The sequence below is a fragment of the Syngnathus scovelli genome, chromosome 2, assembly GCF_024217435.2.
Source record: "Syngnathus scovelli strain Florida chromosome 2, RoL_Ssco_1.2, whole genome shotgun sequence".
In the NCBI taxonomy this organism is placed as follows: domain Eukaryota; kingdom Metazoa; phylum Chordata; class Actinopteri; order Syngnathiformes; family Syngnathidae; genus Syngnathus; species Syngnathus scovelli.
This window is the reverse complement of record NC_090848.1, coordinates 10,347,434-10,369,284: the sequence shown is the minus strand read 5'-3', so window position 1 is coordinate 10,369,284 and position 21,851 is coordinate 10,347,434. Positions and strand designations below refer to the sequence as shown.

Below are 21,851 nucleotides of genomic sequence, written 5' to 3'. Positions count from 1 at the left end.
TTTTCACGCACCTGCACTTAACGAGGGAATCAAACGGACACTCCATTAGGTACACCGCCATTTTCAAGTGTACCTAATAGCAGACCACTTTATTAGGGAAATATCATGGTCAAAGGTCACAGGTGTCAAGCTCTAGTCCTCGGGGCCGCGTTCCAACATGTTTTCCAAGTGACCCTCGTTAAGCGCAGGTGCGTGAAAACTTTTAGCTTCTTTCACGTTCAAAAGGAGCTAAAAGTTTTCACGCACCTGCACTTAACGAGGGAATCACATGGACACTCCATTAGGTACACCGCCATTTTCAAGTGTACCTGATAACAGGCCACTTTATTAGGGAAATATCATGGTCAAAGGTCACAGGTGCCAAGCTCTAGTCCTCGGGGCCGCGTTCCAACATGTTTTCCAAGTGACCCTCGTTAAGCGCAGGTGCGTGAAAACTTTTAGCTTCTTTCACGGTCAAAAGGAGCTAAAAGTTTTCATGCACCTGCACTTAACGAGGGAATCAAACGGACACTCCATTAGGTACACCGCCATTTTCAAGTGTACCTAATAGCAGGCCACTTTATTAGGGAAATATCATGGTCAAAGGTCCCAAGCTCTAGTCCTCGGGGCCGCGTTCCAACATGTTTTCCAAGTGACCCTCGTTAAGCGCAGGTGCGTGAAAACTTTTAGCTTCTTTCACGGTCAAAAGGAGCTAAAAGTTTTCACGCACCTGCACTTAACGAGGGAATCAAACGGACACTCCATTAGGTACACCGCCATTTTCAAGTGTACCTAATAGCAGGCCACTTTATTAGGGAAATATCATGGTCAAAGGTCACAGGTGCCAAGTTCTAGTCCTCGGGGCCGCGTTCCAACATGTTTTCCAAGTGACCCTCGTTAAGTGCAGGTGCGTGAAAACTTTTAGCTTCTTTCACGGTCAAAAGGAGCTAAAAGTTTTCACGCACCTGCACTTAACGAGGGAATCAAACGGACACTCCATTAGGTACACTGCCATTTTCAAGTGTACCTAATAGCAGGCCACTTTATTAGGGAAATATCATGATCAAAGGTCACAGGTGCCAAGCTCTAGTCCTCGGGGCCGCGTTCCAACATGTTTTCCAAGTGACCCTCGTTAAGCGCAGGTGCGTGAAAACTTTTAGCTTCTTTCACGTTCAAAAGTAGCTAAAAGTTTTCACGCACCTGCACTTAACGAGGGAATCACACGGACACTCCATTAGGTACACCGCCATTTTCAAGTGTACCCAATAACAGGCCACTTTATTAGGGAAATATCATGGTCAAAGGTCACAGGTGTCAAGCTCTAGTCCTCGGGGCCGTGTTCCAACATGTTTTCCAAGATTCCAAGATTAAGCTTTGGCCATGATTTTTCCCTAATAAACTGGCCTAATAAAGTGGGGGTGAGGGTGGGTGTGGCACTTTTCACTTAAACCAGGGGTGTTGACCTCCAGTCCTCGAGGGCCCGCGTTCCAATATGTTTGCTTGCATATGCGTACACATACAAAGCGAGGTTCCAATTCTAAAAGCACATTTGGGTATGTGCTCTCACCTGGGATCGAACCAAGTTCTTACTGAGCAAGAGCCCATTTCACTAACCGGTCGGCTATATCGACCTGGACACCAACCTCAGCCGTCTGTACTCTTTTGTACTAGTGATGTGCATTCCAGTTTTATGAGAACTGAATGTTTAGAATCGGTTCACTCAAAAGATTTGTTCAAAAGAATCGTTCACCGAATCGTTTGCTGCACTTTCTTATTTATTCTTTTTTTTTCACCTCGTGTAGTTTACCTATTGAAGTGTCCATGAGGTGTACTTAATCTCAGGCCACTTCATTAGGGAAAAAGCTTAAGTGAAAAGTGCCACACCCGCCCTCACCCCCATCTCCTGATTGGCTGTTTGATATGTGAGTTATTCGGACGCTCCATTAGGTACACCTCCATTTTCAAGTGTACCTAATCCCAGGCCGCTTCATTAGGGAAAAATCATGGTCAAAGCTTCACGGAAAGTGAAAAGTGCCGCAACCCTCACTGATTCTAAAGATTCGGTTCACTTAAAAGAACTGGAATGCACATCACTCCACCTTCTCCTGGGGTGTCATCTGTTTGCTCCAAGATATAAAACATGCCATTGTGAAGGTCACCCTGGGAACCCCAGGCCTCAGCTGATGTGGTTGGTCACCAGCTGAGAACTCATCAGCATCTTCCTCATTATCGTCATCAGCAGCGGCATCAGGATGAACGTGTAAACAGCTTTTCTTTTTCAAGGTGTGAACCTCCGCAGGCATCTGTCAGGTTGTCATCTTTCATTTGACGGAAACATGGCTGCCATTATGTGTCTGCCATTTCTCAAACATGAGAAATTTTGTTTTGCTATCACAATGCATCATAACAAAACATACACAAATAAGTAAAAAGTAATTAAGTAGTATGCTGGGTCAACACTTAGACAAGTTTCGTTTGAGTAGGAGAAATGAAATTTCATTTGTGTGTCTTGGGTTGAACTATTGACAAATGAGCCCAAAGATGCTGTGGAAATGCTTTCATTTCTTTAAAAGGTGCACACAAATAACGAGATTCAGTATATTTACATGTAAGTGAACATTGAAGCCAAAACAAGCAAATACAAAACAAAAAGGAAACATCAGTTGTTTCTGCTTTGCAAATTGCTGTGATTTGGGGCAGTCAGTTTTTTCAATTGATTGCGTGGCCTATCCACAAATGATCACAATAATTATTACATCAAATTAACAGTCTTGAAGGTCAATCCAGGTCAGGTGGAAACCAGTGCCAGTTTGCTTTCAGATGGGGCTTCAATGACTTCCCCCGACATGAAAGACTCCTGAAAGACAAAATGTCATTGTGAGTGCCAATTTTTCAGTTCTCTTCCTGTAAGGTGATAATGGATGATGATAAAATGATTTTAAAAACCGCTTCAATTAGGGCTTTTCACTATCTCTCCAAAATGATCCCAATCCCTCTTATATATATATATTTTGGTCCCTAAAGTAATCTGGAAATTGCCTCCCAGTAATGGTGCCAACAAGCTGTCAATCACCTTGTCATAAATGACTTTGACAATGAGCGAGCAGCTCGGGCACGTGGCCACGTCCTCGCCATTTTCCAGCTCTTCCTGTCAACACACACAAACAGGAGTTAATACCAATGAAAGTTACAAAGTTGTAGGAATTTTCTTAGGGGGGAACCAGTAATTTACTAAATTGAAGGTTGTCTTAAAAGGTTAACATAAATATAAGTGAGGAAAAATATATTATAGCATAGTCCTAACTAAAAGAAGGACAAACTGCACAATTAAAGCTGAACATCTATGTTAATCCTCAATCACGATGCTTACTGCAGGCCTATTGAGAGCACACACTCTGAAGATCATTCCAATTGTTTAGCTAGGTTAAATAAATGTGTTCATACCATTTGAGTTTTTTAGCTTGTTGGTGTTTTGGAATGTGTTGAGTCGGGGGAGGAGTAATATTTAATTAAACTTGAACGTTTTTATACTTAAATGAAATAATTGATCATTGGAATATTATATGGAATACAAGTCCTTTGGGACCAAACATACGTGCTGAACATAACATGTTTTCAGTTACAGCTTTGACAGTACAAAGATTGATTGTGTCTCTAACGCATTGTAAAATACTTTCAGCAACACAAAGTTGATCTTTTAAGCCAATATCCGTGGTAACAGTAGAACTATTTCAGGACGTTTGATCAAATAAACCAAGTTGGAAAATAATCAAACTTCTAATTACGTAATTTACATGTACAGTGCTCAGTTCCAAAACGGTGGAACGTGATGGCTGAAGTTGACTCACTTTGCTTATGGCGAATTTGTCTCCACATGGACACGGAAAATAATATGTTTCTGTGTCTTCGTCGTATTCGAAATCTTCGATCTCCACTTCGTCGTGAAAAACTGACATTTCCGCTAATAAATCCACTTAGAAATTAATCTTGGGTTGGTAGCGACCACACATTTTACGAAACAGACTCGGGCGCTACTTGATGGCGTCACATTAGTCGTCTCAGACATATGACGCTAGAACCATAGATACAGTCTTGAATGGGTTGGCCCCTTTACTGGGATAGGTAAATGCATCGGCCATGTTGAATGTGTCAACGCTGCCCCGCAAACTAATGTAATGGACAGAATTTAGGCGACAACTATAAAGTTACACACACGCACATGCACACGCACACGCACACACGCACTCTGTCTAAAGAATAAAATAAAATGTGTTATCATTGTCGCTAGAGGGCGACACAATCTAAATTGATAAGACTGCCTGCGAGCGGCGCTGCTGTGAATTCCCTGTTCCGACACGCGCATCCGATCCTCCCACCAATAGAAATGTGGCAAGACATTTTATTCCTTACATATACTGTTCATTTTCTATGCACAAAGTTGTTTCCAGTCTATTTAGGCTCTCAATCTGTCTATATTAGATTCTGAACTGTGGAACCAGCATGTAAATTGAAAGAAGACAAAATGTGCGATTCCGAGAACAATGGTAAAGTTATTAAAAGTCTGTTTGTTGTGAACACTCGTATGGCAAGTTTCTGCACCACCCACGCGTCAAACTTTAATTGAATTACAAACTGAAATTACAGCACCACTAATGGAACAGGAGAGCTAGACATAGGCCACTCGTTAAAACAATAGTTGCAGAATGCATCGCGTTAGTCAGTTGTGGTTGTGTGGCAGTCATTCTTTTTGTGAGATTGTCTCATCACCTTTCAAAGATTAACACTTGCATGTTCTCGCAAGAACCTGTGCAAATCAGGTAGTAACAAAAACAGTGAAAGTGTTGCGCGTGTCCCATAAAATACTATAGAGATTGAATAGCATAGACTCACGTCATGAGTCACAATTACCATTTTCTCAGTTGAGCTATATAGTACTGGTGAAATCCAGATGGACACGGGTCAAGTTGTCAAGACCAGAACGTTTTATCATTGTTCCGACTTTCATACAGGCTTAAAAAAGGGGACGTGGGTTTGTTCGGTGGCTGGGGCGTGTTATACGTTTTGTTTTGTTTGGGGAGGGGAAAAAGGGGAGATGTCGACTCCCAAGTTCCAACTGGGTGGCAAAGTCAGAAACAAACAGGCATGACGAGTGTCAGGTCACTCATGGACCCGAGGATCCGCGCGCTGGAGCTGCTCGGGGTGGCGCTTTCCGCGTGTGCGTGGATATTCACGCTGGCGGCAACATTCAGGTCGGCGTGGCTCACTCTGTCCACAGAGCTACTGCCCATGGAGAGCTACGAGCTGGGCCTTTGGGAAACGTGCGTGGTGCAGGACGTACAGGGCGCTCTGCTGTGTCAACGCTATGACAGCCCGCTGGCATTGCCTCGTGACATCAAGTTGGCGCGCGTGCTCGTGTGCGCAGCACTGTGCGCGGGGCTGCTTGTGCTCGCGCTTGCCATCCCGGGTTTGCATGCGGTCAACGTGTGCGTGGACGGGCAAAGCAAAAAGGTGATGAAAATGTGCAGCGGGGCGCTGAGCGTCGGGTGCGCTGCGCTGATGCTTGTTCCGGTCTCGTACGTTGCCCACGCTGCAGCCTTGCGATACTTCGACGAGTCGGTGCCGGACGTGGCACCGCGCTGGGAGTTCGGAGACGCGCTCTTCTGCGGGTGGACCGCGGGCGTGATGCACCTGTTGGCGGGGACCGCGCTGCTCGCCTCCTGTGCGTCTCTGAAAAACCATCACGCCCATGCAGGCCCACTGGATCGGCTGCAGCAGGGACCAAGAACGGAATACGTGTGAAATGAACACTTCAACAGTGTAAAATCTCACGGCACACTTACCAACCAAACTGCCTCACCGCAAGTTTCGGCAGTGTCCTTCATTATTTGGTGTGAAATTTGGTCCTGAAAAAGTGGTATCTTGATTTATGCCTGTAATTCGTTCCCTAACCAAGCTCGAACCTACCTATAAAATCAGTTCCCTCTTTTGAAATTAATTGAAACACCATTTATTTGTAAAAGCCCCCAAGAAATCGCGACTTTGTGTCACATTTTTTTAGAGTTAGCGCTATGTTGTAAAATATATGAAGTGTGAAGAAATAAACTGGTTTTATAATTAAGAAAAAAGTCTCTCGCTCTCTCTTTATCTCACATTGACACGCACGCACACACATACGCACATACACATTATTGTGAAAATGAAATAAAAAGTGAAAATGTAATAATTTCTTCAAATTAGAAATATTTAGTCTTCCGACGAATGGAAAAGGCAGCAAGACACGTTGAAAAAACACACTTCCCTAACCTCATTTTGCTCATGAAAATATTTGACGTTGTTCTTTTTCCTGCTTGCATATTATTTTAGGCCAACATCAACATAATATGGCATACTGTATCTCAAAACAAATATTAGTTTAAAATTGTTTCAAATATAGTTGGGTAATAAAATAAGTAGTACTCCTGTCCTTTTTTGATCCAAATTTGGTCATTTGGTAATCATTTTAAAATAATAAAAATGATTTTACTGTTTTATGAGTGTAAAATGAAGATCTTAAAATAACACGTCTGTGTTGAGGGATTAAAATGAATAAAATACATGCACATTTTAAATAGCTTGTGATGTCATTTACTTTGCCGCTGCACTCAGACGTCTGGCCATTTAAAAGAAGATGCAATAATAATGAACCAGAACACTGCTCTAAAACAACAATAAGGAGTTTGCCAGAAGCATGACTGTTACACTATTTTTTGCTCACCTTACATTGTAATGTTTTGCTACAAATCATTTTACCCTCTCAGTTAACCAAACCTGACGTAAAGCGAGATCGCTTATGCTAATCTTTTGATATCAAACACAAATGTTTTGAATGAACAGAAAAAAGAAAAAGGAATTGGCTTCATTGTTTCCATACTGCAGTTCTGTACTCTATCTTTCTATCCACCTGTAATCACATTATGTATGAATAGAGAGGTCGCAGGTCAAACGTGATTGCTCAAAGCGACTACCGCAGTGCAACACCTCAACATAAAAGCGTCGCTTTAATTGCTCTTTTCCTACTCGGGACAATGGAGTTTAGAAACAAGAAAGGAAGTATCCACCTCACATTGTTCACCTCATTGGCTCTCATCAGCAGCCAAACGGCAACACTTTGTAGCCATCACCAGCCAACATTGCATAGGATGCGGTGCCCGAGGCCCGGGCCTCTGAAGTTGGAAGGCTCACACTTGTCACTCTGTGCGTTGGAGTTTACCCAAGGTGACTTTGTACGAGGGGAGGGGTACGCAGGGCATTTACACGTGTCACTCTTATGCACCACCGTGAATCTGGGTGATGGAGAAGCTGGACAAAACAACTGCAAAAAGGTTACTTCACAAGTTGTGTAAGATTTATAAATATTCATAAAAAAAGAAATCAACACACTTATTTTTAAAACAAATCTCACAATAAAATTATCATACAAGAGCAAACATGGGCCCGGTGTATGATTGAAAATATTCCAGAACCGCCATGTTGATTTTGCTGAAGCTCAGTATCAAAATAAAAACTGGTGGTTTTATACAAGGTGTCCGTGGCCCTGCTCTCGTGATGGACATTGTGATTTTCTAGGAATGTTGTAGAAGTGCTTTTTGAAAATTGGCTTAGATTTATAGTGTTGCATATTAAATTTTATGGTTCCCAACAATGAAAAATGCTGACCAGTGTCTTCACATGATTATCTAATAATAACATAACAATCATATTATCAAATAAATTTAAGTGTGGATCAAACTAGTAGCCCGTTCAGTAGCCAAGAATTGTCAAAAAGGATAAAGACCCTTCTCGTACACAATGTAATGAGAGCAAGTGTTATTTGTTTCCACGGTGAGCAATAGCAGTGGTGATCGTAGATCGCAATGTAATAACGGAAACGTGGCTAAAGCGTGGCATCGCCCAGCTCAGATCCGCTCAGTCTCCTATAAAAGTGGCGCCAGGACTGCACGGTCTTTCTGGACCAGATCCAGAAGCTGGACATTATCCCAACGATCATGGTCATCAGGTACTTGATCATGAACATGGTGAAGTCCGGGGACAGCGGAGCAAAGTTTCCCGACGGGCACGGCACAGCAAAGCGTTTGCAGGTCTGCATGCGCCAGGTGCGCTCCCACCGCGGACGCAGGGCCTGCTCGTAGAAGTGGCAGGCCACCACAGCGGCGGCAGGTAACGTGTAGAGCACGCCGAACACGCCGATCCGCACCATCAGCTTCTCCAGCTTGTCCGTATCAGCACCGCCGAGTTTCATGACGGTGCGGATGCGAATGAGCGACACAAAGCCGGCCAGCAGAAAGGAAGTACCGACGAGGAGGTAGACAAAGAGCGGAGCCAGCACAAAGCCCCGCAGGGCGTCCACGTTGTACACGCCCACATAGCACACGCCGGTCAGGAGGTCGCCCTCCACCTGTCCCATGGCGAGGATAGTGACGGTTTTCAACGCCGGCACTGTCCACGCCAGCAGGTGGAAGTAGCGGGAATTGGCCTCGACAGCCTCGTGCCCCCACTTCAGCCCTGCCGACAGGAACCAGGTGAGCGACAGGATGACCCACCAGATGGAGCTTGCCATGCTGAAGAAATAGGCCACCATGAAGAGGATGGTGCAGCCCTCTTTCTTGGTCCCTTGAATCACCATCCTGTAACCGTCCGACTTGAACTTGTCCACGCAGACAACTTTGTCCTCAAGCAGAAAACCGGTGACATAAACCAGCGCCACCATGAAGTAGCAACCGGAGAGAAAGACCACCGGTCTCTCCGGGTACCGAAACCGCTGGCTATCGACCATATAGGTGAGGACGGTGAAGAGTGTGCTGATGCAACACAAGACAGCCCAGACAGCGACCCAGAGCCGCCCGACCTTTAGCTCCTCTTCTCGAAAGTACATCAGCCCGTTGGGTGTGGAGACCTCACAGGGAGCACCGCAGTCCTTGGCGCCGAGGAAGCGGTAACTGAGGTAGGCTGGCACCTTGAGCTGCGGCGGGCAGGAGAAGACCGGGTTGCTCGAAGGGTGAGACGGAAAGTTCAAGCGCTCTCGTAGGTCCGGTGTCGGAGCTGGCGGGGGAGCATTACTCTCAGATGTGTTTTGACCCACGCAGATCTCGCCAGCACCGTGGACAGGGAAGTTCTCACAGCGCAGCCTCTCAGGCCACTGAAAGCCAAATTTATTCATCAGCGCCTCACAGCCCTGCCGGGCCCGTTCGCATAAAGTCCTACAAGGGGGGATCGCCTGCTCCAGAACCGTGCAAACCGGTGCGTACATGGAGCAAAGGAAGAATTTGAGGTCCGGCGAGCACTGGACTTTGACCAGCGGGTAGAACTGGTGAACCTCCAGCCCGGCGTCTTCTTGATTGGCGTGACCCAGTAGGTTAGGCATGATGGTCTGGTTGTAGGCGATGTCGGTGCACAGAGGGATCGAGATGGACTGGCAAAATCCGTGTTCTGGGATAGAGAAGCCTTTTGGTTCCTGAGCTGAACCCGTTGAGATGAGCAAGGGCAAAGCGCAAGTCAGGAACCAAGGCCAAGCCCCCCGTGTCGCCATGATGGTTCAATCCACCCAACGGAAGGAAAAGTAGTTGCACTAACCGTCTCGTCACTGCTGGGTTTCCCGGATAAGTCTTTCCGTCACGCTGCACTTGTGCACGCTGAGCATCTCACACAGCTTTCAGATGCAAAGTTGTCTTTGTTGCTCAATGTGAAGCTCTATAATGTTTTTCCCCCCATCCTCCATGAATCTCAAGCTTGGTGGTCTGTTTCCAGGCGCCCCCCACTGCTCCAACATGGGGGTATGGGGGTGTGCCTCTAGACTCGGTCTGCGCTGCGCCAATTAGAGGCTTTGTTGAGCTCTTTCTTGTTAGTGATTGGTTTAGGAGGCAACGCTAGAGGCAGCCATAGGGAGAACACAAGCGCTGCCGCCTTTAAAATGATTTGATGAAAGAATTTCAATCTTGCGTATAGGAGTTCAATGTAAACACAAGTTAGGCACATTGAAGATCGCCAAGGCTCTCCAGATTAAGACAAAAGGTATCCAAGATCCACAAGAAACTAGACAGCTCAGGTGGAGATTGTGGAGGAGGCTTAAGAAGAGAAGATGGTGTGGGTTGTTCAAATAGCTCATAGGAAATGGGGCGCAGTAATATTTTTGCTGAGCCAAAATCTTCATTTTCTGTAATGACAGAGAGCATCAAAATAATTGCACGAAGTAGCATTCATGTGTCTTGACTGTGTAAAAAGGAAAACTACTTATTATTGTAGATTTAAATACTACCTACTGAGCGACTTATCCCACCCTCCAACTGACTCATTTTCAAAACAAAACTAGCCACAATTCTAGCGACTTTTGGCTCAAAACAACAAAAATTTAGTTTGATAAAAGAAAAAAAAAAGCCTTTTTGCTGTTTAAAAACAACAAAAAAACTTTTGATATCTGCATATTTGCCTTTACTTCATCATTATGTCTAAATTTCAAACGCAAGTTTCATCACTTTTTAAACGTGTTTTTATCCATATATTTTGAAATAATTCAATTTTTAACATGGTGTAGTATTTTATTTTCAGTATTACCCTGGCCCCTTACCCTAACACAGAGATGTCAAACTCATTTTTGTCATAGTGTCCTTCAGAGGGCCATTAGGACTGTCAACTTTTTGTAGTATAGGCTGCACAACAAACTGATAAATAACTAGTTTTGAAATCAGAGACTAGTAAAAACTGCTCAACTATTGAAAAAATGGAGTGGTAATAAAAATTGCTGGCAATATCTCTATTTTTTAAAAACACAGACAATTTGTAATTTTAGTGTTGACACATGAAGTCGATGCACAATTCGTCTTTGCTGGCCACATAAAATAATGTGGCAGCCAGATTTGGCCCCGGGGCCTTGAGTTTGACACCTATGCCCTAACACTTAACTAACCCTTTTACGTAAAAACTGAAACTTCACAGAGAAAAAAAAAAGACCAAGTCTATATAACATCCCCCAGCCAGAGGGCACCGCGACACTTGCACAGTTGATGCTATATTATCAGCAACTTATTACGATCCCATTCAAACATATTAACATGACAAGCTGCAAGAAAGAGGCCCAGATGAAGTCTGGGACAGCAGGGACAATTGAGCTCTGGTTACAGGTCAGTCGAAAGGCCGCAAGATGAGATAAAGGCCAGAGCAGTTGAATGAAGACAAAGATGCTTAAAGGAGTGAAAAGAAGAGTGGAAAAAAAATCCCAGGGGCCTCTTTCTGATGTTAAGCCTTTAATAGTGCAGGAAGACATTGAGTCTGGATATGGAAAGCAAACCCAAGAAGAAGTCCACCGAAGTTTCATAGACATCACAACCCATTGAGAGATGTTCTTTTCTTCAAAATGAAAATTTACAGTTTTTTTTCTTTTTTTTTTTAGAACTTTCTTTGCTGCATTGACTTTTTAACCCTGAAAATATGTAAATTTCAACCAAATCAGCTAGAAAGGAGTTTTTAGTTGCAGAAAAATGCGACTTAATTTAAAAATAAGATAAATATTAAATTTATTGACATTAAACTTGTCACTTGTCACAATCTTCAGAGGGCAAAAATCAAAGGCTAATGTTTATTTATATTGACATTGTTTGTGTGTTATGAATGAATTTTTGCTCGGCGGATAAGATCAGAGATTTGCCGAAAAACAAACACGCGGTAAAATATTCACACAAAGATTCGTCCTCTTTTATCTTTCCGAACTTTGCGTTACTTTGTGTCAATCAAAAGAATCAAACAAATGGTAATGTATTAATTAATCAACTCGTTCCTGGAAAACAACTTTTTGGGGGACGCACATTTGTTTGACATCGCCGCCAAGTTTCATGGGAAAACAAACAAAAGAAACAAAGTGGAAAAAAGTTTGTTGTTATACTATGTAGCGTGGAGAGATGATGTACAAAACAAATTTGATCGGCTAGCATAATTGGTTTAAGTGCCAATTTATGTACCTGATGTGTCCAACTTGTTTTTCTTGTGGGTCACATAACTGTAGTTTCCCTCAGAGGGCCGTTACGTAAGTATGTTCAGCTATTACAAATACATATCACCTATACATAATGATTTTTAGAGGTTAAAAAAAACGACAGGGTTGGTATTTTTACCACAAAATATGAACAAATGATTTACTTTCGCAGGCCGCATTAAATGTTGTGGTGGGCCTGATCTGGCCCCCGGGCCACGGGTTTGAAACTGGTGAAATACAACATATTATACATATACAGGTACAAACACAAGAGAAGGCAAACGCACACACTCATCATGCTAAAAACGCATAGTACGATTTTTGTTGCTCATGTTTTGCAGTTGTATTTTATATATATTTTTTTTTTATTTGTGTAGCGTTTTGCTGCTTATTTCCGAGCGCAAGGTTGGCAATTTGTCTTTCCACAAAATTCAGTGGTACAAACAAAAAAAAAATCAAACAGTGGTGCAAACAAGAAGCAACATTATTAATTGTCTTTAGAAGTATTTTTAGCACAGCGTATCTGCCATTATCATTCGCCTAACAAAACTCTGATTAATGCTAATGTAGAGTACAATGGAAAAGAGCAAAGTTGGACGGATGGAAATTACTATCACATTCATTTTAAACCAAACAGCCAAAACAAATACAAATGAAACACCAAACAATAGTCTGGGGGGGGACAATATGAAATATATCCTCAGTTGTGTGGAAACATTTCAAAATGTTTTTTTAGAAGTCAACTTCTTGACTAAATCTGTATGAATCACACCACAGCCAACAGTGTTTTTCTTGCATTAACGACATATTTTGTAAGGCACACAGCACCACAGCGATATTCTACGGGGCTTATTTTCCACACAAATGAGATTAATTATTCATGTTGACTCTCGGGGACAGAAGTGACAGAATTGAGTAACTGCTAAGAGACGTGAAGAGAAAGTGGTTACATTACAGTCATTATTCCAGGGAACTTCTTGCATCTAACAGACCTTTTCCCTTTTAGTTTGGAAACTGTTTGAAAAACCTGCCACAGTTCATTTTGAATATAAATGTTGTCCTTTCACTCTGAAACTAGACACACGTCGAGCCCGTTCCGGATCAAATTTGACTCATGTCTACTAAATTTGAGCCTAGATCTACAAGTGTTTGGTAAATAAATAAATGATAGTATTAATCGTGAATCCTGAAACTGTGGGAAAGGTCCTGGGGAAACTTGAAACGGTAAAAGTAGCAAGAGGAACATAAGTTATACACAGGACAGATCGAGGGGGCCTTGACACAAGTGCAAGATCTGCACCTGAAAAAACAAAAAACAAGCACGGTGGTGCCATGACATTTGAAGGTAATTTGTTCCGTGATCACACTCATATCTTAAAACACTAATTTCTCAAACCACCTGACCCCATTCAAATGAATGGAAATGCCATGAAGCCATTCCAGTATAGCCACCCAAAAAAAAAAAAAAAATTACTAAGAAAAATATCAGTCTATAAAATGGTAGTTCATAAAAAAAAACATACAGTAATGACATAATTAAATAGAATGTAAAGAATGAAACTGTCTACCATGTTTTTTTGCTTCATTTGCGGTATCCTGCGCCTTCTGCAGTCTGTCATGCCTTGGCCACCTGGGGGCAGTATAAAACAGACAGTCACCCACAAAGAAGAGTTTCACAACTAAGTCAATAAATCATTGTGAGCATACTTATATAATCTCTGTCTACATGTGTTGCACCACTTCAACTGGTAATCCAAATCAACAGCTTGAAGCTTCTTTTTGGAAGAATTGCTCATCAAACTGTTGCTTGTTGTAAAACGAGCTGCCAGATTAAAGCAAAAAAAAAAAAAATTCAATCTGCAACCCAATTTGGTGGTTTAAAATAATGAACCCAACCCTGGGTTAAAAGTACTTTGTGACCCAATCTACTCAAAATTCACAGTTACTGTACTCACAGTGGGCTCGGAAAACAACCTACAATTTTGGGATGAGGATATTCCTGGCCTGAGCAAAATTGACCTGGAACATATTTGTGCATGGAAAATGATCATTGTGTTAAAATGTCACCTGACTACACATCTTCTTGGGCTGAAGATGTCACCAAAACTTCGCGGCAGGCAAAAGTGAAGGTCTGACTCGGCCGCTAGGCTTAAAGTTGTCGCGGACCTCTGTTTCTAGACTTACGCCGGGCACCTTGAAGATGGACACGGCTAGAAAAAGACGAGATGGTCATGGGATGGCAAATGATGGGGAGGAGTGAGTGCACCATCAGTCGGCTCTTACTGTCCCTCAGGTGCATGATGGGCGTCGGTAAGATGTTGAAATACGAGTGCTGCAGGGCATCTGGCGCCGAGATCCGATCGGCGGGCGCCAGCATCAGCATCTTCTGAACCAGGTCTTCAGTTTTGTATGGCAGTCGACTCAACCTGATCCAGAGAGAGAACCCGTGATGTCGCTGGAATGTTAGTTAAAATGCAAGACCCTCGTAATTTAGTGTGTTATCACGTTAGTGTGTTAAAAATAGGGCTTGGATGTTTATACTTTTCCATTCTCACCTTTTCCATACGGAGCGAATTGGCTTCAGCTTAGAAGGAAGGGACCAGTCTGGAACAACAACGACAGCACTTGATGACTTTTACCTCACCCATGAATGCTTTCTGGTCTGTGATGAATTGTTAATGTATTAGTAAGCTCATTGTCATCATATGTAAGACATGACTTTTGATGTATGAATTTTCCACTCATAAATTTACATGAATAATTAAATAAATAAATTAAAAAAACACATTTTAACAGCTCGTTCAAGAATTTAGTTGTAGAATTTAATTGGATTTTAGAAAGCCGTTCCTGTTAATCTTGTACTTTAACATAAATATAACTTATTGTCGTTAAATTGTGACTTTTTATTCTGACAACATAATCAATTATTAACATTTTGTTCACGAAATAATATGTCGCAAAGGGTCCCTGGACCTGTGGTGTCATAGCGCCGTCTAGTGGACAACTGCTTAACTACATGTGGAAGAATTCCAATGGGATGTGCCTCGATTTAAGAGTTGAGGTAATTAATTCTCTGACGATGGTCGTAACTCAAACTACAGTACAATGCAATATTTTCATAACATTTTCCTCTGGAAAAAGAAAAATCAAAAAACGTTCCATCCTCCAAAAAGTCTCTAAATGTTTTTTTGAATAGTGTTTTAAAGGGAAAACTGTATTGTATTATATGTACATATAAAAAGAAACAGTAATAACATAATTAGGTCAAATGTAAATAAATGGACTCATTTTCCTATGACTCTTTATGAAGTTGAATCTATTTACTTGTATTCGCTCAGGTGCAAATCTACGAGAATAAATAGCCGTAAAAAGCCAACACATTCAAGTCAGCATCTATGAACACATGAGATGAGTCTGACCTGATTGATAATTGGGCAACCGGGTGACTCCTGTCCAGGTATCCTCTGAAGGGATTCCAAGTACCTGCAGGGACACAAGGCTCACTAGAACCGTGCCAGCGGTGCTAATAAAATGAATTTCTTTCTATTCAAATATTTGTTGTACAAACCATCCAGATTTTCTGCAGCTGGTCAAACACGTCAGTGTCTCCAGGGAATGCCGGCACTCCTTCCAGCATCTCGACAAAGATGCAACCTGCGCCCCTGGACACGGGTGGGACTGAGTTTCATATATGCGAGCCATAAAGCTTACGTCTTACGCTTAAGTTTCAACTTCAAAAATGCCCCATGAATGTTCTGATGATTGACCCAAAGCCAGAACTCACCAGATATCCAGAGCTGTCGAATAGTCAGTAGATCCAAGCAGGACATCGGGAGGGCGGTACCACAAAGTCACCACGTCTGAAGAGAAACTCTGACAGGGGACAGATTTGGAACGAGCCAAACCTGCGCATGGAACCAAAAAGTGGGTCGCTATCGTCACGGCAACAAGAGATGCAGCAGATACGGCCCAAATGTAGCGACTAACCAAAATCGGCCAGTTTGAGTTCTCCTAAGTAGCTGATGAGCAGATTCTGAGGCTTTAAGTCTCGATGGAGGATCCGCCGGTCATGGATGAAGGAGAGACCGCGCAGCAGTTGGAACATGAAGAGCTATGGGGAGAAGATCCATTTAGGTTTAGCCTCCGGAATAAACATGTCTTTCATACTTGTTATGATCCCTCAAGGGGGAAATTCAACTCACATAGTTGTTTTTTTTAATGAGGAAATAAAAAAGGATGGATGAACATATGTGGGCTCATACCCGCACATTGTGAGAGTGCAGACCTCCGGGATGCTGGTTCATGTACTGGGCTAGGTCCGTCTGCTGCAATCACACGCATGAGCAAATGAGAGTCTCCCGCTGCTCGAGGCCCGCGACCCGCTGCACGCCACCCCCTATCTCACCACGTATTCGAAGACGAAGGTGAGAGAGTCTCTGGCGTGAATGATGTCATGCAGGAGGACGATGTTGGCGTGCTTCAGGCCTTTGAGCAGTGAAGCTGTGCGCACACACACGCACACACAGAAGAAGTGTTCTATTGTCACATTGTTGTATTGTCACATGAATCACGACATTGACACGGGCACACAATGGATCAGTTAAAGGGTGCAATAAAATGAAGAAATACTAATTCATCAAATTAGGGGACAGTCTGGGATTGTCCAGTGGTTCACTCACCTGACACTGGTGCAAGGAGTTTGGGTTCACTTTATGCATGGTGAAGCAGAAATTAGTTGACTAGACTAGGTGGAGAAGGTGAATGTTTTCATGTGTGGCTAATCACCTTCTCTGATGGCAGTGAATGGCATGCCTTCCTCTGTCTTTGTCTGGATCACCTTCAACGCCACAAGCTGCCCGTTGATCCTCCACAAATCACAGAAGCATTGTCATCATTAATAAATGCAGCCAAAACAGACTCACCATTCATGGTGAACCTGTATGTCTCGAGTGTAAATAATTTCTCACCTGCTGATGCCTTTATAAACAGACGCATAAGAGCCTTCACCAAGTTTCTCTAGGCTCACGTACGAGTTAGCCGTTCCAAACTGAAGTCCTGCTTTCTGATGTCACACGCACACACACACACAAATCGTATTGTAACACAGGCGTGAACGTTTAAAATTGATAATGGGCACCAACCGACCCAGTTAAAGGTGTTCTGGCAGCTCCACGGGTCACTGTTACTGCGGCCTCGTTGCACTCGAAGCCGTCGCATTTGCAGCGTGTGGAACCAGTGAGGTTGCGGGCCACTGTCTGGTTCCAGCTAGGCCAGGCAGACATAAAAAAAATTGAGTGAAAACATCAAAAGAAAAAACTGAGACGGACCAGCCAGCCATCACATTTTTGTATCGATCCACAAATAAAGTAACGGTGGCAAAGCAGTACTGTTGTCTAAATGAAACACCTTAACTTAGTTCAGCATACAAAGTAGTTCCTTGGCACTAAAATGCCAAAGCACTACTTTTGTATAAAAGAAACTCTTCAATTCACTTCAACATAGCACATTGGTACCGCAAGGTGGGCTACTGTGCTGTAACATAAAACATACCAGACACACGCAGAAATTATTACGTCGTTCAAATAGTAATGTGAGGATAAAAGTTTCATCAGATACCTCGGTAAGTGGCAGTGATGAAGAACTGTTGCTCTTCTTGATGCCCCTTTCCTCCATTCTCAACACCTCCACCTGTTCCTCCTTCTCTTCCTCCCCCTCCCATGGTCCTTTGCCGCCCTGATCCTCCTCGACCTGGCCACAGCACCACCTCCTCATGCAGCAGGACAAGCCGTCCATCGCTGTTTCTTCTTCGTCTTTTTCTGCTGCTCATATGACCAACGTGCTGTCTGGAGGAGAGCAAACATGGTCTCATGACTTCTGCTCTCCTCGCTTTGCATTCCCTCGGGCAGGGAACAACAGTGTTATTCAACATGCGGGGTATTGGTGCTCTCCAGTGGGCACACTTGAGAACTGACTCCAAAGTCACAAAGTACGTACTTTGTACAAATACTTTGCTACTGTTCTTGCAGGAAGTAGATTATTGACTTGAGGATTTATTTATTTTTGACATTTTACTTTGAATGCCTACATTTTAAACCATTTTAAAAAGACTTCAAACAAAATAACATAAATGAGAATTACATTTAAAAGAAATTGTTGAGTTTTTTTTAGGGGCCTTAGGAATGTTAGAGAAAGCGTGTAATTACAATAATGATCAGCAGGGGTCAGTATGACTACAGACAATAAAGAGCCAATTTGCAGAGTAGCTATGGTACTTGTGTGCGTGGGCGCGTGGGTTTAAGTGTGTGCGCGTGTGCATGATTTTAATTAATCCGATACATGTTCAAACTGTCACCTATTTGAAACTATATTAACTGCAATGGCCTATTTCGAAATGAAATTTTAAATAGATTAACCGTCAAACAAGCATAAAATTAAGTTAACTGCTGCTGACAATAGCAATACAGTGGTGCCTTGAGATACAGGTGACCCAATTTACTTTTTTTTTTTTTTTTTTCCGGAATACAAATAGTCATTCAGGCGATTTTCTTATTTGGATTTTTTTGCACTACCTTCACAACACGACAAGTTTTTTTATAGAATAATTGTCAGATTTTTTTGAAAAAGGCCGCATTTTTGTCATCTTTCCTTCATTGTTAATATGACAAACTGAAATACTTTTTTCCATTCCTTCATTAAAGCATTGGTCTTGTTGGGGGGGAAAATATTTTACATTTGTTGTCACCAGGGATGGTGCTAGGCCAGGGCTAAGGGGGGCTGTAGCATCTCATTTGATATTCTAAAATATATTTATAAAATGTTTTGTCAAACCTACCATCCTCCCTTATCAGTCCAGCCCAAATTAAGCTCCAGGAGTGAAGACGTTCGGAAACCATCCCTGGCTGTCATGTACCTTTGACAGAATCAGCGTGAAGTTTTTATGAACTATTTTTTGTGTTGTTTTTAGGGGGAGAGAATGTTGGAGGAGATTAACAGCATTCCCATTATTTCATTAGGCAAAGGTGATTTGCCGAGGTACTCTACTATGTTGAAGTGAATTGAGGAGCTTACTTTGCTGCTATCTTGTGGCATTTATGGGCAATTATAACCCTTTATAAGGGCATATCCAGGTATAACGGGAGACCAGGGCAAGAGGAGGCTACAGCCTCATCAGAAACCAGCCCCAATTTAGCCCCTCCAGTATTTTACTTGACATTCTAAAATATGTTTATAAATTATTTTTTCAGCCTCCCTCCAATGTATCAACCAAGCCTCCCTTTGACCCCCGGGAGAGAAAAAAAATCCTGAAGCCTTTAGGCATTTGACCTCTCTTGTGAGACAAAATCTTAATGTTTGTTTCTTTCAGTTAATCGTAAACATTGCAGCATTTTCCGTCAATATTTATTAATGCACATGGCTTTACTGAGAGCGATGCAAGGTATAAAATAGTTTAGCGTCCTGAACGGTTCAATGTGACAGCCCCTGGCAACGGGATGAAAAATGAGGCAGCGACAGGGACGTAATTGGACGACGGGAGCAGGAGGGAGAGGTGGGGGAGGAAGGAGGAAGAAGGACGAGAGGATGGCGGACAAAGGCGGCGGGCGATAGAGCGAGTAAACGGCTGGGGGAGGTGGCGTATGGGGGGGGGGGCAGGCCAAGGGAGATTTCTGCCTCTCTCGTTTCTCCCCCAGCCAATTTAAATAATGTGCTACACGCACACACACACGCAGGCGCGAAAGAATGAAGGCAATTAAAGCATGTGTGTGCGTGTTGACATTTTTCCACAAAGTTGAGAATTGGTGAAACTGCTTGTGTTAATGTGACATGACACAAAGAAATACTACAGAGACCTATTCAGGCCACATAAAGACAAAACACATTAGTTGGGGATCTTCTCATGACTCTTAATAACACATCATTTACATTCAATTGAGCACAGTGTGTAAAATGTGGCACAGCACTGAAGGCGTGCAAGTATAATTTCTGACTTGCCTGAATCCTGAATAAAAACGATCGATATTTGCTATAAATCCAGTGTATTCCGTCTTGCGTTTCGCAGATGGAAAATTGTCATGAGAGCACTCAGAAGCAAGGGTGGACTTGCCATCAGGCAAACTGGCAATTAACTGAGGCCCCGAGATTTCCAGGGGTCCCCAAAGGTCTCGTAAAAAATGATGAATAAACTTTTCTTTGATTTAAATTATCTTCAAGCCAAACTGTTTCTACTCTAAGGCAAGCGGAGCAACAGCAGCAACGTGAACTAGTTTGAAATCTGAAAACGTCACACACTAAAAGCAAACCAGAGGTAAACAAACTAACAAGTACAGAGTGGGACAAATGAGGCTTTGTTGGGCTACTGCAGCAACGGAACAAATTGTGCTGGACTAAATCATCCGCACGAGTCAAACAAGCAGCCAGTAAGACGATTGCTTGATTGTGGTACAGCTCGAAATGTACGAAAAATGCCAGACTTGATTCAGGATGCGGCTATAGCAAAAACGGACATAGCTACTTGTTGGCATGTTGTGACGAAAAACGAAGCAGCGTTACTCCAGTGGAGCAGGAAAGAAAAAGCCAGAGGAAGGCAGAAAATATGTTATCAAGACTGTTTCAACCTTTTTCCCAGCGATGAATGTGTATAACTGCCTGACGCTCTTGCAGTAGTACTGCTGTCAGTGTCAATCGAGGCTTTCCATCCTGAGGATAAAGAGATCAAAATGGTCAATTCGGAATTTGCATTCTTTTCATTTACAACAAAAGCATTGAAAGGATTCCCTTGTTAGATATTAATCCTCCTCCATAAGGATTTTTTTCTAGTTTAGGGAGTTGCCATTGCAGCTGATGGAGAGAAAGCCACTATGATGTCACATCTGTTTCATGACACTTCTCACCGCCATCAGGACGTGTGGAGGAAGTAGGGGGAGGAAATGAGGAAAGGAGGGGATCTAATTGATTTCCTAATTTTCCTCATGAAAGAGCGAGCAGGTCAGATAAGAGCAGGAGCGAGCGAGAGAGCAATCGTCTGAGAAGGAGAAAGTAGCGTTAAAAGCTTTGCCAGTGAAGCATGGAACGTGTGTGTATGCGTGTCTGCGGGTGTGCGTGAGGGAGTGAGTGACCTTGTCTTGGTGGAACGTTTGTGACAATGTATGTGTAAAAGTGTGTTCGTGTGTGAGGGGAAAATAAAAAAGGGAACCTTGAAACCGTCGTGATTTCCCTCCTCCGTTTTTCTCGCTCGCTTTCCCTCACAATTTTCCACTCAGTTTTGCTGGCTTCTTGTTCGGTTAAAACACGAGATGACCTTCAAGAGTCAAAACAAGTGGTCATGTGACATTTTTGTTATTGCAAGGATGGTATGCCATGGTCAAGGTCAACCTTTGGGGATTTGTTATTATTTGATGGTGTCAAAAGTCAAAGCTATTCTATAATATTTGTATATAATAGGTGTGGCGGGCTACTGAGTTGGACCGAAACAATGTCAAAAACTTAGGTTTGGCCTTAAGCCACCAGTTGCACCACAAAAGAAATAGGCTTGTCCAAAGAAAAAAAAAATTGATTGAAAGGACATTGTATCTGTACACACAATCACAAAATGCACCAAAACACACACTGCCAGACAAAAACAAGGCTTTTGATTTGCCGGGCTTCGACAACAAGCCTACACAACGATGGCCATATTTATTTTTGGGATTCCACATTCTGTCAAAAATCGAAAAACAAGACAACAAAGAGCTTGACTTAGTGAAGTCAGATGTTGTGCACCCAAGGAACTAAATGGGCAGGTTGACAGATTTTTTTTTTCATTAATTAATAGGATCTATTATCCATCCACCCGCCCATCCAGTGCTACAGTTAGCTACTAATCTAGAGGAACGTT

General features: G+C 42.8%; 4 protein-coding genes across 6 annotated transcripts; 1 reads left to right on the top strand and 3 right to left on the bottom strand.

Annotated features, from left to right (window-relative positions):
• Positions 1-2,521: 2,521 nt before the first annotated feature.
• Positions 2,522-4,046, bottom strand: dph3 (diphthamide biosynthesis 3). Its single transcript, XM_049755012.2, has 3 exons — positions 3,828-4,046; positions 3,053-3,127; positions 2,522-2,836 (listed from the first exon to the last, which is right to left on the bottom strand). The coding sequence occupies exons 1-3, from the start codon at positions 3,933-3,935 to the stop codon at positions 2,768-2,770; spliced, it is 252 nt and encodes an 83-aa protein (XP_049610969.1). The 5' UTR covers positions 3,936-4,046; the 3' UTR covers positions 2,522-2,767.
• Positions 4,047-4,887: 841 nt separating this feature from the next.
• Positions 4,888-6,169, top strand: LOC125988193 (putative claudin-24). Its single transcript, XM_049753076.2, has one exon. It carries the CDS (start codon positions 5,122-5,124, stop codon positions 5,776-5,778), a length of 657 nt encoding a protein of 218 aa, XP_049609033.1. The 5' UTR covers positions 4,888-5,121; the 3' UTR covers positions 5,779-6,169.
• Positions 6,170-6,578: 409 nt separating this feature from the next.
• LOC125988526 (frizzled-7-A-like) lies at positions 6,579-10,365 on the bottom strand. Its single transcript, XM_049753830.2, has one exon. The coding sequence runs from the start codon at positions 9,542-9,544 to the stop codon at positions 7,892-7,894; it is 1,653 nt and encodes a 550-aa protein (XP_049609787.1). The 5' UTR covers positions 9,545-10,365; the 3' UTR covers positions 6,579-7,891.
• An 870-nt stretch (positions 10,366-11,235) lies between these two features.
• On the bottom strand, positions 11,236-21,467 carry cdk15 (cyclin-dependent kinase 15). 3 transcript variants are annotated; one of them, XM_049753831.2, is made up of 15 exons: positions 20,593-21,467; positions 17,597-17,823; positions 17,126-17,245; positions 16,948-17,042; positions 16,766-16,845; positions 16,386-16,480; positions 16,243-16,305; positions 15,968-16,091; positions 15,765-15,885; positions 15,549-15,642; positions 15,400-15,463; positions 14,536-14,584; positions 14,264-14,406; positions 14,048-14,190; positions 11,236-13,610 (listed from the first exon to the last, which is right to left on the bottom strand). In XM_049753831.2, exons 2-14 carry the CDS (start codon positions 17,771-17,773, stop codon positions 14,078-14,080), a joined length of 1,338 nt encoding a protein of 445 aa, XP_049609788.1. In that variant the 5' UTR covers positions 17,774-17,823; positions 20,593-21,467; the 3' UTR covers positions 11,236-13,610; positions 14,048-14,077. The 3 variants fall into 3 exon arrangements, with proteins under 3 accessions (XP_049609788.1, XP_049609789.1, XP_049609790.1); XM_049753832.2 differs by having other exon boundaries at positions 16,243-16,302; XM_049753833.2 differs by lacking the exons at positions 11,236-13,610; positions 14,048-14,190; positions 14,536-14,584 and having other exon boundaries at positions 14,271-14,406.
• Between the last annotated feature and the right edge of the window lie 384 nt (positions 21,468-21,851).